Below are 16,950 nucleotides of genomic sequence, written 5' to 3'. Positions count from 1 at the left end.
GGATTCAATGACTGAAAGGTGCCTCAGTAATCAAATGGTTCAACCTGTCTTTACTTTCCATCTCATTACATTCTTCACATCAGTTCGCAGAGTCAGTACTCACTCCTCACAGGAGGAAGGTGTTAAAATGCTGGCTTTGATTGATAGAGAATCTGCCATCAAATTTGGTCTAGGTCTGTAAGTTTCAGGAAAAGCTGTCCTGCCCTTCTTAACATATTAAATGTTTCACATCCAAGTGCAGACATTGTAACACAGGCAATAGTCCATGTATAGTAAGATCCCACAAGCACTGGAGTTAGACTTGTTAGAAAAGTTGTGTTTGGATGTGGGATAGTTAGGATTAACTTCTTGCCATGGTCAGTGACTGCCAGAAGAAGTTTTCTCCAGACTGTGGAAACTACTTTGAAGAATGGTCTCTCCGATGGAAGGTAGGCTAGGGTTATCTGGAATAAAACCTAAAATTACTGGCGAAACTCAGCAGGTATCTGTGGAGAGAGCAGCAGAATTAACACTGATTTAAGACCAATACACCGCCAAAGAGGTTGTACTGGACTCTTACATTAATTCTATTTCTCTCTCCACTGATGCTGCCAGACCTGCTGACTTTATACAGCACTTCTTGTTTTATTTCAGATTTCTGGCATTGCAGCTTTTAATTTTTATTAATATTTATGAAAATAAGCTCTCAGTAAACAAACTAAGCAAGCCTTTCACCTGCTTAAGTTGCAAGTGACTCAATATCACATTGTTAGGATTGGAAATTCTTTAATATATAATGTACTGGGGGAACACGTGTTATTTTGAACAGAGTATGGATCGTTTTATTAAAAGAAGACCTGAAATTGCTGGAGAAACTCAGCAGGTATCTACCGAGAGCAGCAGAGTTAACACTGATTTCAGACCAATACAACTCCAAAGAAGTTCTACTGTTCCTAAACGTTAATTCTGTTTCTCTCTCCACAGATGCTGTGTCACTAGATGTTTGTGATATTAGCATCTTAACGGCAGTGCTCTTGTTTTTCAGAAAATTCCGTTCCCGACAGGTCATGGGGCTAAAGTTACATTGCAGGAGTGGAAATGGAACTTGCATACGATCCCAGTCCTTTCAGGAAGCTTTCTCACCCGAGTCTACTGTCACCCTTCTGTTCAAATCTCAGGCTTCTGATCAGAAAACTGTTCCTCTGCCACTTTAACAACTTCTTTTGTCACTTTCGTGAAAAGTCCTGTCCCCGCCTCTTTCTGTTTTTGGCTGGATTATTTAGTTCCCTGGGCCAGGCGCTACGTCAATGCAAGTGTGTTGAGTCAGATACTTTGCAGAGGGTGGCATTGGGCGGAAGCGAGAGCTCATTCCATAAACAATTTTCACCCGGGCAGCTAGAGGCTGCGTTGGTATTAAAACAAGAGAATAAACTAAACAAATCTGCAAGAAATCAAAGGCAGGGTGACACCAAGTTCCCCAGAAATTCCGCGTTATCTCTGAAGATCTCGGAGTGGTGTGATAGACTAGCCCACATACTCATTACTGTTTAACCCTGCAGAAGGTCAGGTATGCAGGGATCTCGCTCTCTCCGCTAATGTATGATTGGGGTTGTTACAGCTAAAAGCTGTGGGTCTAATACCTCGGATTCTGTTCCTGTCCGCCCTCTGTATTTAAATAATGAATCCCTTTCCCAGGTCCAATCAGCAGGAGGGACAGAGCGAAGTTCACCTCATTAAAACAAAACATCGCGAACTATTTTACAGCCGCAGAACTAACTATTGACAAAATGAAACGAAACATTGTAGATAGCTGTTTCCGCTCTTTATTTCGGATATTCTTGCGATCAGACTGGTGCTGCATATTTCCAATGTGCCTCGGCTGTACAGAAAGGAAGGTGTTAATGCGGAAAGCAGCGGAGCCAAGTGAGAATCTCATTGCTGATACATGGAACCACGTTCCAATAAATGGGAATGTTACACTAAAGGATTCTCAAAGTTAAACGAACTCAGTTTTGCAATGGGTTTATTTGCTGCTGGTTGGAAGGTTTGAACCCGAAAATTAGGGAGCCCTGTCCAATTCCGGTTGAAATACAATTGCTATCAGAGACGCTTCATTACACAGACCACGTTTTGATATTTCAGACATAATTAAAGAGGTGAGATCTAACACAGAACAAACCAAAGCAGTGATTATGTGTCACCTTCCCAAGCCTTCTTTCAGTTTGAGCGCTTTCTGTTGGACCAGTGTGTCCATCATTTGCTCCTGCAACTCAGTCTGAGAGAGGCCTTGGAGAGTTCAGTGTTCATGGTGGACAGGGGGAAGTGCTCGCCATCTTCTTTGCTGCTCCATCTGCACCTCAGGATAATGCTCCGGAGCTCCCCCTTGAAGTTATTGTTCAGGAAGCCGTAGATGATGGGGTTGATGCAGGTGGAAACCATACCCGCCAGGTGACACAGGGAGAAGATGAGATTGTGCTGACAGTGCATTACTATTTGCACATCCCAGTCCATGACCGCGTTGAAAACATGCAGCGGGAACCAGCAGATCCCAAAGCCCACCACCAAGAAGCCCAGCAGCAGCGTGATCCGCCGGCTGTTCGCCAGTTTGCGGTTCTCCTCGCCTGCTCTGTCCAGCAAGTCCCTCCTTGTCCTAAGCCTCCAGTATATCCTGCCGTAACAGACTGTAATGAAAGCCAGAGGCACACAGTACTGGAAGGCGAGCAGCCAGGTGGTGTAAACCAGCTTCTGCTTCCTGGATGGCCAGGACTCTGTACAGACTGCCTCCTTCACCAGGGACGCCAGGGGAACAGGAAGGTCCAAGAAAGGTTCATCCGTGAGCACATGAAAGAACACAAAGGGCAGGGAGACGGCACAGCCCAGGCTCCAGGTGAGCAGCAGCGCCAGGTAAGCTTGAGGGACACTGGGTTTCCAGCCGGTGGGGTGCAGAATGAGTTGGTGCCTTTCCAGGGCAATCATGACCAGGGAAAGTACAGACACTGTCACCGACAGGCACTGGAAAAACGGCACCGTCTTACACAGCACTTCCCCGAAAGCCCAATAGTCCATCAGGGTATAGGCCACTGTGAAAGGCAGGCAGAAGATACAGATGGTCAGATCGGACAGCGACAGGTTGGCGATCAGCAAGTTGGTCACGTTGTTCCTCTCCTGCCTGGCGATCACACAGATCAGGGAGATGTTTCCCAGTAAACCCACCAGCAGCACGGCACTGTAAGAGGCCAGCAGGAAGGCGGTGAGGGCCGCTGATGCTGGGCACGGATTGCCAAAATCCAGAAAGTGCTCCCAGCCCGTGGCATTGCCAGAGATGGAGGCATTGGCAGATGGGAGAACTGGAGCCTCCATGGCCCGGGATGGTTGGCACTGTCTTTCCCGCGGTCACTGTCAAACACCGGAGGGGATTACGCACCAGGTCAACATGACTGTCTCTTTCACACCGGGAGTGCAGCAGGCATTGACCGGGAACTGTGGAGAAAATCACAATTTCCACCAGTTAGCTGTAGATATAACGGAATTCGGTGAGACGTTTATCTAGAACAGGCTCCCTCCTAACTCTAATCCCTCACTGATGCACTTTCCAACTGTGTTGAGTGTGGTGACTATATAAATAACATCCAGGTGCGGAGAATACCAACAGAGTATCTCTTACCGTTGACTTTGATGTTGGGGCAGTCCTGCGTTAGGAGCTTAACCTTCCCAGACAGCTCCGAGCAGGAAGCACAATTCGGAGCTTTCCAGAGCGCTGTGTTTGCAGTCTGTGTGATCGCGGGGCGCTATTTGGAAATGATCAGTGATTGTGAGCGCTGGTTGGATGTGGAGCAGAGCCCCTGTGTGTTGAGTCACTAAACACCACCGCCCTCTCTCGGAATGGGAAGCTTGGAAATTACTTCATGCCCCTGTATTTCATGTTCCTCCCGATTCCTTCCAAATGCCGATTGTTCGGGCAACTTCCTCCAGTGTGTCCTAGTGACTTCACTGAGAGCGTGTTGGGCTGGGAGTGTTGGGCTGGGAGTGTTGGATTGGGAGTGTTGGGCTGGGAGTGTTGGACTGGGAGTGTTGGGCTGGGAGTGTTGGGCTGGGAGTGTTGGGCTAGGAGTGTTGGCCCACTCACCCGCATTGGGAAAATATCTCCCATACCGCCATGTTTTTGGGGGGAAGATTCGAAACTGCATCCTCTGGCTCATTCCCCACTGCACCAGGGAGCCAGCGGCTTGAATTTGTAAACTGTACATTTTGTCCATCAATTCGGTGGATTTACAAGGATGTTACCAGGTTTGGAGTATCTGAGCTACAGGGAGAGGCTGAACAGGCTGGGTCTGTTTTCCCTGGAGCGTCGGAGGCTGAGGGGTGACCTTATAGAGGTTTACAAAATTATGAGGGACATAGATAGGATAAATAGACAAAGTCTTTTCCCTGGGGTCAGGGAGTCCAGAACTAGAGGGCATAGGTTTAGGGTGAGAGGGGAAAGATATAAAAGAGACCAAAGGGGGCAACTATTTCACACAGAGGGTGGTACGTATATGGAATGAGCTGCCAGAGGAAGTGGTGGAGGCTGGTACAATTACAACATTTAAAAGGCATCTGGATGTGTATATGCATAGGAAGGGTTTGGAGGGATATGGGCCAGGTGCTGGCAGGTGGGACTAGATTGGGTTGGGATATCGGGTCAGCATGGACCGGTTGGACCGAAGGGTCTGTTTCTGTGCTGTACATCTCTATGTCTCTGGTCTTTTGAAAGCTCTTGTGTCATGGATGTTTCTCTTGCCCATTAACCCTGAAAGTTGTTTGATTCGAAGTTGTTCTGCGAAATTGCATTTATTGATACGTGTTTGAACATTGAGCGTATTTATTTAATCACGATCGTGAATTTGGATTATAAATAAAAACAGAAAATGCCTTAACTACTGGCCCGGGGGAAGCCGAGATCACCAAACATTCGTGGGAAGCATCTGGAACCGACTGGCAAAAAGACAGCTGTGGAGATTGGGAAGGTTAGGAAACTGGGGCAAAAGAAAATAGATGGGATTAAACAGCAGGATGTGACACAAGAGGGATGAGGTTACTGGTAAATGCATCAGCATCGTCTCGAACAGCAGCAGCTGCTGGGACTGTGGTCAGTTTCAAGAATTTGACTTTCTGGGACTAATCGGCATTGTCCAGGGCTCTGGCTCCGTTCCGTCCCGTCAGGAGCACCAAAACAGATCAGGTGTCTACAAATGTAAGCATCCCATGTGTTTAGTCACCACAAGGTAGAGGACACAACACCAGGAAGTCTCCCCATAGAAATAGCTGTCTCATACTTCAGCAGTATTTGGAACCTGTAAAGTGAATAAGCAATTCTGAGTGGTTAGAAGAAGGACATATAAACAACTGACTCATCCAAAACTGGCATAAACACATTTTTAATCGTTAGTTCAAATTTTTAACATTTGTTCAGATGGTGTTAATAAAAAGGTATCAAGGGTTTCCAAGTTCTTCAGTCAGTGATAAAACCTAACAGTAGTGACCCATCCATTCCGCTCTAACCCCTTAATAAATGTGAGTTTAGCTTTAAATTGTTTTGCAATCTTGAACACTCGTGACTATCGTTTTATTTTCAGCATTTTAATTGGTGCACTAAAGTGGAAAATGACTTTTAAAACAAGTTACTAAATCTCATTGTGTGCTGGTCTAATGCTTGGTTCAAGCAATGGGAGGAAATGTTTGTAGATCTGCGGAGCACTGAGGTCTGTGTAAAGTGAGATTTGGCAGGTAACGAGTAGCTGATTGGTGACATTGTGACCAGTTGTGGATGTCAAAGATCATTGGGCTGGCAACAACTATAATTGGCTCCTGGGGAGCTGAGCGGATTTTGAATGCGAACCGTATGTGTAACTCTCCTTTTTTTCTAGAGGTAAAAAGATCTGAAGCAAGCCAGTTTTTCTCCCAACAGTTGCTGCAAACTATAATCTTTAAGCAGTAACTGGGAGACTGTTGCTGATGTGCCATTTCTCTGCGTTTTCTGTAAAGTGAAAGAATGCGGAGGAGGAGATTGAGGAAGTGAGTCCCAAACAGCTACGACAGTCTAGATCAGTGTGGTGCTGGAAAAGCACAGCAGGTCAGGCAGCATCCGAGGAGCAGGAAAATCAACGTTTCAGGAATAGAGGCTTTTGCCTGAAACATCGATTTTCCTGCTCCTCGGATGCTGCCTGACCTGCTGTGCTTTTCCAGAAACACTCTACTCTAGGCTCTGGTTTCCAGCATCTGCAGCCCTTGTTTTTACCTACGGCTCCCATAGGCAGAGCCCAGTCTCTCCATCAAACCGCCGCCGAATTATAGCAACCAATCAGAAAAGGACCTGAGAAAATTCTGATTGCAATCCAAAAAAATGTGTTGCTTAGATAATTGTACACTTAACTGATGGTACCTAGCAAGGAACTATATTGGAATTTGAATCTTATGTTTTTCAGTATGATGGCGGCCATGTACTCTCAAGACAACCAATCATTTTACAAAATGTAGAGAGTGAATATAAGCAAAAGAATCTTCACCTAGAGAGTGGTGAATCAGTTGGAATCAGCTTTTACTTAATCCATATCCTTTGTTGTGGTTTGGTAAGTCTTTTCTTCATTTGTACATTGTCAATGTACAGAGATTTATGTTTTCCTGTAACTTGGTTTAATCCTAGATCTTGTGATCCGACCGCAACACTAAAGCAGTGCAACCAATAGCCTACAACTTATTGGATGGGGTGTTTTCCTATTTGCATTTACACAAAAATATCCCACTCCGTGGGTTAAGCTGCATAGATGAGGGACCATCTCTCATGTTTATGTAAGACGGACACCACTAAACCAGTGTCAGTTGTCCATTCCTAATCGAGGGAAAAGCGATGCTGGAGATCAGAGTTGAAGAGTGTGGTGCTGGAAAAGTCCAGCCAGTCAGGCAGCATCCAAGAAGCAGAAATCCTCATTCTCGATGAAGGGCTTATACTGAAATGTCAATTCTTCTGCTCCTCAGCTGCTGCCCGACCAGCTGTGCTTTTCCAGCACCACATCTTTTGACTTCATGCCTAATTGCCCTGGATCTGCAGTCCCACAGAGACAGAGCACTATTAAAGATATATTTTCCAGATTTTGTCCCAGCAACAGTAAAGGAACACCAAGTCAGGGGCATGCAAGTATGGCATTCTCATTTATCTGCTGCCCTTCTCCTAGCTGGGAGGGATGTTGGGTTTGGATGCTTCCCACACAAGAACTGTTTGCAGCACTGTTGCAGATGGTGTACACAGCAGTTCCTGAGCTTCAGTGGCAGAGAATGAATATTGAAGGTGGTGGTTGTGCTGCCAGTCAAACAGGCTGCTGAAAGAATGGTGTCAAGGTTTGAGAGTTCTGGAGCTACACTCATAGAACATAGAACAGTACAGCACAGAACAGGCCCTTCAGCCCACGATGTTGTGCCGACCACTGGTCCTCATGTATGCACCCTCAAATTTTTGTGACCATATGCATGTCCAGTAGTCTCTTAAATGTCCCCAATTGCTTCCACAACTGCTGCTGGCAACGCATTCCATGCTCTCACAACTCTGTATAAAGAACCCACCTCTGACATACCCTCTATACTCTCCTCCAACCAGCTTAAAACTATGACCCCTCGTGTTAGTCATTTCTGCCCTGGGAAATAGAGTCTGGAGCCAGACTCTATCTATGCCTCTCTGGTATACCTCAGTTAGGTCCCCTCTCCTCCTCCTTTTCTCCAATGAAAAAAGTCCGAGCTCAGTCAACCTCTCTTCATAAGATAAGCTCCCCAGTCCCGGCAGCATCCTGGTAAATCTCCTCTGAACCCTCTTCAAAGCATCCACATCTTTCCTATAATAGGGCGACCAGAGCTGGACGCAGTATTCCAAGTGTGTCTAACCAAAGTTTTATAGAGCTGCAACAAGATCTCACGACTCTTAAACTCAATCCCCCTGTTAATGAAAGTCAAAACACCATATGCTTTCTTAACAACCCTGTCCACCTGGATGGCCATTTTAAGGGATCTATGTACCTGCACACTAAGATCCCTCTGTTCCTCCATACTGCCAAGAATCCTATCCTTAATCCTGTACTCAGCTTTCAAATTCGACCTTCCAAAATGCATCACCTCGCATTTATCCAGATTGAACTCCATCTGCCACCTCTCAGCCCATCTCTACATCCTGTCAATGTCCCGCTGCAACCTACAAAAGCCCTCTATACTGTCAACGACACCTCCAACTCATTCAGGCAAGTGGAGAGCATTCCATCTCTGACTTTGGAGCTCAGTTATTGATGTGGATTAATTGAAAATGGCACAAAAGCAAACACTGAGTTATGTATAACAATCTGCACATGCATACATTTTTAGATACAAAAAGAGGTTACACATTACATTTATCTAAGCTGAATCCAATTTGTCAATTTTGCCAAACAAATCAATATTTATAATAGTGGCAGGCAAACAGTTCTAACTATCAGATCATCCATGACCTTACTGAGTGGTACCATCGGCTCAAGGGGTCAAACAGCCTATTCCAATTTCTAATGTATACGCTTTATTAAAATACTTAAAATCCAACCTGTCTCATCTGAAAATATACTGTGTGACTTTCAATTTCATTAAATACAGAGAATTGTTGAGACTTCAATGCAGAGACATCAGTGGTTACTATCCTTACCTGAAACTAAAAAATGATAGAAATCACATTCACACACATTCCCCTACTTTATTCAGCTCTGTAATAACTTTGATCAGGTAAGTCAGACCCATTACAAATCCATATCAGATGTCATGATCAGCTGAGTATCCAATTACCAGATCACCCAAATAATCTACCAACCAATTAACAAGGAGAGGCAGTACAATCAGTAAAAAGGAGGCAAGTTAAGGTTCATTAGGTTAGACTACTTACAGTGTGGCAAAAGGCCCTTTGGCCCAACAAGTCCACACCAACAATCCAAACAGTAACCCACCCAGACCCATTTCCCTCTGACTAATGCACCTAACACTATGGGCAATTTAACATGGCCAATTCACCTGACCTGCACATTAGATTAGATTACAGTGTGGAAACAGGCCCTTCGGCCCAACAAGTCCACACCGACCCTCCGAAGAGCAACCCACCCAGACCCATTCCCCTACATTTACCCCTTCACCTAACACTACAGGCAATTTAGCATTGCCAATTCACCTAACCAGAGAACACAGGGGGCTAACACCTTCAACATATTGTCTAGCTATCACCATTGTTAACAGCTAACCCAAGAATGCAACTTTAAAAAAAAGATTTTGTGATTTACACATGAAAGAAGTGAAACTATCACTGTATTCTAACAGATGAAAGGCTTAACAGACAATCAATTTTTCAATGTATAATTTCAGTTACATCACACTGCAAATTATTGCTACAAATTCTGTTATGATCGAGCCCTCCACTATCACCTGATGAAGGAGTGTCGCTCTGAAAGCTAGTGTGCTTCCAATTAAACCTGTTGGACGATAACCTGGTGTTGTGTGATTTTTAACGTTAAACAGAAAATGTGTGTCATCCGGATTTGTGGACAGACACCAACAATACCACACCTCAAACTGAATCTTGACGTTATCCAGCTCTTGTTTCTGCATATGGACTGTGCTGTATCTGAGGAGTTACAAGCCTTTCAGCATAAAGAATGCCACAGCTTTCCCATTACAGAATTACATAAATGCTCAAACAGAGATGTTAAATTCACCAGAAAGAAAACAATGCTGTAGGACAGAGTATAGGAAAATGGAATTGCAGAATGGAAAAAAAACTAGTACTGTGACAACTTGAAAAATTTATTTCTAATAAAAAAACTTCTTTTGTTTTTTTTTTACAGTTTGTACATCAGCATTCCACACACATCAGGGATTGAAGTTTGCGACAAGGAGAAAGTCCATGCTCTTGACAATGTTGAGGAATTCTGGTCTTTACAAGCAGAAATCAGTCTCCTATTTGTAATGCTCTAAGCAGCTGTTTACAGAAAGTCTTGACTAAGGTGTATTTAAAGCTGCAGAATACAGGTCCTACAAACTTTATCCCCATACTTTGTGTAGGCCCTTGTTTAATCCTTTTGTGCAAATATCCAAACCCAAATGGTTTTGAAAGAAACAGCAGCATGACTCTTGCCTGAAGAAACTAAAACCTCAAGGGTTGCATTTCCTAGTCGGCATACACCATGACTACAATTACACAGCCTCTTCTCCTTCTGCTCATCTCACACTGCTGCTGCCAAGGGCTTTATGCAACGGGAAGAAAATCCACACTGTTCCCAATAGCCGGCTTTCTAAAGATTTTTGATGTCACTGGAGGTAGCATTCAATGTTAGGCTTTCTCTCACAGCTCTAGATTCAAAGAAGAGGTTGCATATTGCAAATGAAAAAGCAAGTGGATTGAACAGTGCTAAGTAAGACTTCCACTTCAGCTCTGCTCTCCTGGTATTCTGACTGAAATGGTGCTTGGGTTTTTGTGGAAATGAGTAAGTTATGCTGGCAGCCCCTAACCGCATTGGTTAACCTGGGTTTAGAAAGAAACCAGACTGCTGTCTAACAATTTTAATAAATTTCACTATCAGTACGTTTGATACAAAACTCAAAAAAAAGTTAAGAGAAATCTCTCATTATCTGTCAGACTGGGAGACAACACCTGTGTCCTGTGGCAACGCTGGTGCTGATTTATTTAAAAACAAGGTTAAAACAGTGGTGCCAAGTTGCCTTCTAATGGTGATGGAAAGCCATGAGAATTTAAAAACATCCAGTGGAACAGTGCCAGACTGCATTCTGAATCTGATGCCTACCATCAAATGCTTGGCGTTAATTACCAACAGTAAGGCACAGTCTGGCATTCTTGGCAAACTGCATGCTGTCAACTTCCTGTTTCTCTTGAACTGCTGAGTGCAATTTCTTAGAGGGAAGAGCACAACAGGAGTGAAAACTAAACTGAATAAGTAAAAAAGCAAAAGAAGAAAACACAATATTCATTTGCCTATACCACTTGCCCAGTGGTTAAACATTTGAAATTAAGCTCATCATTTAGAATCCAGGCAGCATTAAATCAAACAAAAGATAATCTGCACGTATCCAGTGTGCAAAAACTTAATCGTTTTCAAAGAAGTCCCACTTTAAAAACTTAATAGCAGGATACACGTCAAATCAACAACCTTAAACAGACTAATCCTCAGTCTGCACTCCAGGAGTGACATTCTTTCAAACTATTCCCTACTGGGGAGAGCAGGAAAGAGAAATGCAACTAACAATTGAATTAGGAGATGTCTCCAGCCATCTCTCACAGCCCACATAGTTGGATTCCGGCACTCATGTCATCATTATCAAGTACTTTGAAAACTTTGTCTGTCTGTTTTTTGATTCCAGATTTCTTTTGTTCTGTAAAAAAACAAATTAAATACAACAAATGTCACACATTGGCAAATGGTTCATGTCAACTAGCAGAATGTCTCAAAAATAAAGCGTATAAACAATATTTCAGAAGCCCTCAAGTGCACTCTTCCAGTACTTCTGCAAATCAGCACAGCTCATTGTGTCCTGTTACAGGAAATTTATTTTAAAAGTAGCTCATAGATGGCCCAATGGAGGGAACAAGCAACAGAATATGCATCCATGACTTTGGCTAATGCAGAGCATAATTATGCCCAATTAGATGGCAGTCATATTTGGAGTCAGGAAGTTCCACCAATACCTTTACGAACATAAATGTGTAATAAGTTGACAACAGACCCCTGCTCGGGCTTCAGAATGAGTTCCCTGATTGGACCAGATTAACAGCCCCAATCAGGGATCCCTGGTTGATAGATAAAAACAGGAGTGTTTCCCCCTCCAAATCTATTTTGATTTAGTCCCTGCCCTCCCCTTCACTGTTTTGATCACACAGCATTGCCCTTCGATGTGAAGGGCAGTGCTTGTCACTGGCCACTCGGGTGTTTTCCTATTTTTCTGGTGGTGGAAATTAAATAAAGATTTGTGCACTTTGTGTCTCTCACTGTGTCTCACACCTGCACACACACACTATGGGTGCTGGGGGAAAAATAAGCACTACCGCAGTTAGGCGGTAGTGTGCGGTTATATAAAAAAAAATTAACAGGTCGGTGAAGGGCACTGCTTGTCACTGGCCACTCGGGGGTTTTCCCTATCACTTGGGCTGGATCAGTGTCAGTGTGTGGCTGTACAAGAAGAAGAAGAAGAAAAAGTAGAAGGAAGGAAGGAAGAAAGAAGAAGGAACAAGGAGAGAGCTTGGAGTCCCAGGCCTAGTTTTGAAGCTGCAGCCTGGGCCTTGCCCAGGTCAAGTCAGTGTTGCAGCTGACCTGGGGCCCACACCCACTGCTGGTCTCTGGGACCCTGCCCGGGAAAACAACAAAAAAAAGGAATGTTTCCCCCTCTAAATCTATTCTGATTTAATCCCTGCCCTCCCCTTTACTGTTTGATCACATAGCATTGCCCTTTGATGTGAAGGGCACTGCTTGTCACTGGCCACTCGGGGTGTTTCCTTTCTTCCTGGTAGTGGAAATTTGAATAAAAGATTCGTGCACTGTGTCTCACACCTGCACACAACATGGGTGCTGGAGAAAATATAAGCACTACCGCGGTTAGGCGGTAGTGTGGGGGTTAATATATATTTAAAAAAAGAAAAAGAAGAAAAAAAAGAAAAAAAAAACTGGACTGTCAGGGGTTCTGTTCACTGAGAGCTCGTGGAAAAATAAAACAAGAGTATCCAACATCCTGACACTCCTGAGTGCTGGCTCTGAGGGAGCTGGATCAGTGTGTGCGCAAGGACTCTCCTACTTGAAGGTGTCTGACAGGAAGGGGACTGTCCCTGGACCAGCTGCCCAAAAAAAAAGGAGGAAGGAGGGCAGGTCTGAAGACCTCCTCGTGGGTCTGCTCCTGGGTCTGGCCAAACTGGCCTTAAACAGGTCCAGGCAGCGGGCCGTGGGAGGGCTTTGTTAGGGCCAACTGCCTGCCCCTTTTCTGCCTGCCCAGAAGTGATGTGAAGGGCACTGCTTGTCACTGGCCACTCAGGTATTTCCTTCTTTCCTGGTGGTGGAATATAAATAAATATTTACACACTTGTTGTTTTTCACTGTGTCCGACACCTGCACACACACCACATGGGTTCTGAGGAAAAATAAGCACTGCCGCTGTTAGGCAGTAGTATGGGAGAAAATAGAAACAAAATGGGAAAAAAAGAGAATAGAAATATATAAGAAAAAAGTGAAAAAAAAAAGGAATATTCACGCAGCATTGCTTTCTCTCAAGAAAGGCACTGCTTGTCACTGACCACTCAGGTGTTTTCTTTCTTCCTGGTGGTGGAATATAAATAAAGATTTGTGGACTTGTTCTCCTTCACTGTGTTCTACACGTGCACACACACCACATGGGTGCTGAGGGAAAATAAGCACCACACTGTTAGGTGGTAGTGTGGGGGGAAAAAATTTTAAAAAACAGGAGAGTCACAGGAAAAAGAAGAAAAAAAAGAAAAAACCACAGGTATCAGATATCCTGACTCTGAGGGAACAGGATCAGTGTCAAGGGTGCTCCACATCCAAGTAAAGGGTGACTTCATGTTCAACAGAAACCAGGATACGTGTTCTATTTTGAACTTACTGCTCAGGTCACTGCGGTCCATCAAGATCTGAAGTTCACCGTCACTTATCACTTGATCAGTGGATCCCTTCACCTCTCTGTGGGAACAAGTGACAAATCATGTCAGACAAGTGAGGTTTGTGATGAACTAATAGCCTGCATTTAACCAGTAGTCAAATTAAGCAGGATCAATTCCTTAATTTAAAAATGGAATAACAGACTGGAAATGGTCAGCAGGTCAGGTAACACTTAAGGTCTGTAGCTGCATATCATGAGCAGTTTGGCTGCCTCCAGTTGTTACCAGTCCAGTTATATATGTTCTGCTTTATTTCAGGATTCTGGAAAGGAGACATTATCAATATAACAAGGAGGACAAGTGTGTAATATAAGACGGAAGCCAAATTCAGGATCAACTGTAAACACAGCACACAACTTTGAGACAGAATGGGAACCTAAGCCCCCGAAGTGTTGAGAAATGCCCAAAGGGTTAAACAATCTAATCTACTTTACCTTTCATGATCCCGAGACTTCAGCAACTCCATCAGTTCTGTAGAATCTAGACAGCTCCTGGACTGGTTCAATCCTGACTTGCCCCCTTTGAACTTATCTGAACAAGAATGGAGAAAGACCATTATGAATGAGACAACTGAGTACAAAGTTCTGAGGGTTCTGTGGGTAATACTGCCTTCCCCTACATAACAAGGTGTTGTATGATTTTTAAACTTTGTCCGCCACAATCCAACACTGGCACCTCCAGTTATTCCCCCATAACAACCTTGGTGGGGATCTAGTCTCTTTTGCAAACAGATAGGAAATATCCAATTTCCATTAATTTGCAAATGGAAAATATCATTAAAACTGGTCACAGCTTGGTCAATATAGTAAATGGAAATTGTCACACTGGGTACAGGGTCCCTGGCAATGTGAGGCAGCAGTGCTAACCACTGAGCCACTATGTCGCCCTAGTTCATGCCTTCCCTGCTTTCTGGGGAAGACAGAAAGTGACCTTTAGAGAACAGAATGTGATCTTCCCTAGTCCTAGGCGTCCCCAAAAAGGGGGGAAGCATCCTCATAGCATCCAACCAAACAGGACTCTTTGTTTTGATAATCTCAGTATTCTAAACACCAATGGATATAGGCCCAACCTGTTTAACCTTTTATCACAAGACAATCCGGTCGTCCCAACAAACAACCTTCTCTGAATGGCTTTCGAAGAAATTAATTTTATGTAATATTCAATAATTTGGACATGGAGCAGCCAAAATGGAAAAGGTCAACACCCCAAGAAAGAGCAGGCATTGAACGCTAGATTATTAAGCAAACACTAACTTTTATGTATCACCATCTTCTCGAGTCGCCTTTTTGCTGTGGCTTTCTCCACAATCTTCTCATCGATGGTATTGGCAGTTACCAGGCGATAAACTACAACCGGCTTAGTCTGACCTATCCGATGGCAACGATCCTGGGCCTGAAGATCTGCCTGAGGATTCTGGAAGGACACAAAGTGAGAGACCTCAAGTTTCACTCCAGCATCTCCGTCATCCATCATCTGCCATTCAGGTAACAAATCTGAAGCAGCCACTAGCTTCCCGATATCGCTAACACTCAAAAATGTTAATGATACTTTGGCATCAAATATAATTGCAAATGCAAACATACATTACCCCAAAGTGAGTTGTCTTAAAAAGATTCCAATATACGAGCATCTGATACAAGATCCAGCTAACACAATGACCCTCAAAACTGGCTACTGACACGGTTTCTAAGCATGCCACGAATCCTCAGGGTCTTTAAAAGTGCTCATTCTTCAAGTTAAATCAGTGATTTTACTCAGCTATGAGGTCACCCTTGTAAAATGCGATTTTTAAGACTGCAAAGCCAGTACTAAACTCAAATAAAATGGACAGCTCTAAACTTACTTTAAAATATGGCCGCATCATGACTAGGCTGGAGCTGTTTTCCCTGGAGCGTCAGAGACTGAGGGGTAACCTTACAGAGGTTTATAAGTACATGAGGGGTATGGATAGGACAAACTGACACGGTCATTTCCATGGGGTGGTGAAAGACCAGAACTAAAGTGCATAGAGCATGTGCAGCACAGAAACAGACCCTTTGGTCCAACTTGTCCAAGCCAACCAGTTATCCTAACCTAATCTAGTCCCATTTGCCAGCACTTGGCCTATATCCCTATAAACTGTTCCTATTCATATATCCATCATGTGTGAAATTTCATTGCAGTGTGAGAAGGGAAAGGTATAATAGGGACCTAAGGGGCACCTTTTTCATGCAGAGGGTGGTGTGTGTATGGAACAAGCTGCCAGATAAAGCGGTGGAGGCTGGTACAATTACAGCATTTAAAAGGCATTTGGATGGATATATGAATAGGAAGGGTTTAGAGGGATATGGGCCAGATGCTGACAAATGAGACTAGATTTATTTAGGATATCTGGTCGGCTTGGACCGAAGGGTCTGGTTCCTTGCTGTACATCTCTATGACTTTGTGAAGAGGAGATGATGCCTGGACAGTCAATCAACATTTAAAGTTTTCATTAGGAAGATACTTTCCTGCAAATTTTCATGTTGAAATACATCACTCAGTTCCAAATTTCAAACAGCAGAGTACAGATGAAGTGGGAACCTTACACCCAGACTCAAACCCCACCTACTCCACAGGCAATATAATGTCTGAACAGATTGATGAGAAAATGTAGAGTACAGATGGATTCTATGCAGTGTTACAGATCACCAATAAACTATAGGAAATTCATTCAGCATCTCAAAGCAACAGACTTGTCCACCATTACTTCACTCCTGCACTAAGCAGGTGACATTTACTAAAAACGTCCTGCCACCGAATGCTACACCATTCATTGTGCAGTGTTAAAAATCCTGACTTCAAATGATATTCCAAACTGCAGTTTGTTGATCAGCTACAGTACATTCTACCCAGTGCACAAAGAAGTCATCAGCGTTCACAGGATTAACAGTAAATATCAGTTAGTAAATTTAAAGCACTAAAGTCACAGTCAGTTACCAATACTTACCCAGTCACTGTCGTATATAATGACAGTGTCTGCTGCAGTCAGGTTAATGCCCAAACCCCCAGCTCGAGTGCTCAGTAAAAAGATGAAAACTTCAGGATCACTGTTGAAATTGTTTATCTGGGAAAAAAGAAAAGTGGCACAGAAATAAAATACTTTCTAATGAGAATTACTGCTCTCCAACCACATTGCCCATTCAAAATTCATGCTAGTGAAATGTGCAGACTATTGTATCCAATATCACAACACAAGAGGACTAAGTAAAGAAACTCAGCAAGAGGGGTACAAACACATTTAATAG

At 43.7% G+C, this 16,950-nt stretch overlaps 2 protein-coding genes and 1 long non-coding RNA gene across 5 annotated transcripts in view; 1 reads left to right on the top strand and 2 right to left on the bottom strand.

Annotated features, from left to right (window-relative positions):
* Positions 1-11,905, top strand: part of LOC132826192 (uncharacterized) — a 54,435-nt gene extending 42,530 nt beyond the window's left edge. The window contains exons 3-4 of the long non-coding RNA XR_009645862.1: positions 6,444-6,587; positions 9,855-11,905. This is a non-coding gene — a long non-coding RNA (uncharacterized LOC132826192). The remainder of the gene's footprint in view (positions 1-6,443; positions 6,588-9,854) is intronic.
* On the bottom strand, positions 1,804-3,756 carry LOC132826190 (neuropeptide Y receptor type 4-2-like). The gene is made up of 2 exons (XM_060841840.1): positions 3,644-3,756; positions 1,804-3,459 (listed from the first exon to the last, which is right to left on the bottom strand). The coding sequence occupies exon 2, from the start codon at positions 3,337-3,339 to the stop codon at positions 2,233-2,235; it is 1,107 nt and encodes a 368-aa protein (XP_060697823.1). The 5' UTR covers positions 3,340-3,459; positions 3,644-3,756; the 3' UTR covers positions 1,804-2,232.
* The window catches only part of hells (helicase, lymphoid specific), a 61,255-nt gene continuing 54,859 nt past the window's right edge, over positions 10,555-16,950 (bottom strand). For all 3 annotated transcript variants that reach the window (XM_060841838.1, XM_060841837.1, XM_060841839.1), the window contains 5 exons: positions 16,653-16,769; positions 14,938-15,097; positions 14,119-14,215; positions 13,630-13,706; positions 10,555-11,397 (listed from right to left, as the gene is read on the bottom strand). In XM_060841838.1, coding sequence (XP_060697821.1) covers positions 11,300-11,397; positions 13,630-13,706; positions 14,119-14,215; positions 14,938-15,097; positions 16,653-16,769 — 549 coding nt within the window. In that variant the 3' untranslated portion in view covers positions 10,555-11,299. The remainder of the gene's footprint in view (positions 11,398-13,629; positions 13,707-14,118; positions 14,216-14,937; positions 15,098-16,652; positions 16,770-16,950) is intronic.

Source organism: Hemiscyllium ocellatum, chromosome 22 (assembly GCF_020745735.1).
Source record: "Hemiscyllium ocellatum isolate sHemOce1 chromosome 22, sHemOce1.pat.X.cur, whole genome shotgun sequence".
NCBI lineage: Eukaryota > Metazoa > Chordata > Chondrichthyes > Orectolobiformes > Hemiscylliidae > Hemiscyllium > Hemiscyllium ocellatum.
The sequence above is the reverse complement of the archived record's forward strand: the minus strand, read 5'-3'. Positions and strand labels throughout refer to the sequence as shown.

Coding starts and splice junctions, on each gene's coding strand:
- LOC132826190 (XM_060841840.1), bottom strand. CDS start 3,339: ATGGAGGCTCCAGTTCTCCCATCTGCCAATGCCTCCATCTCTGGCAAT.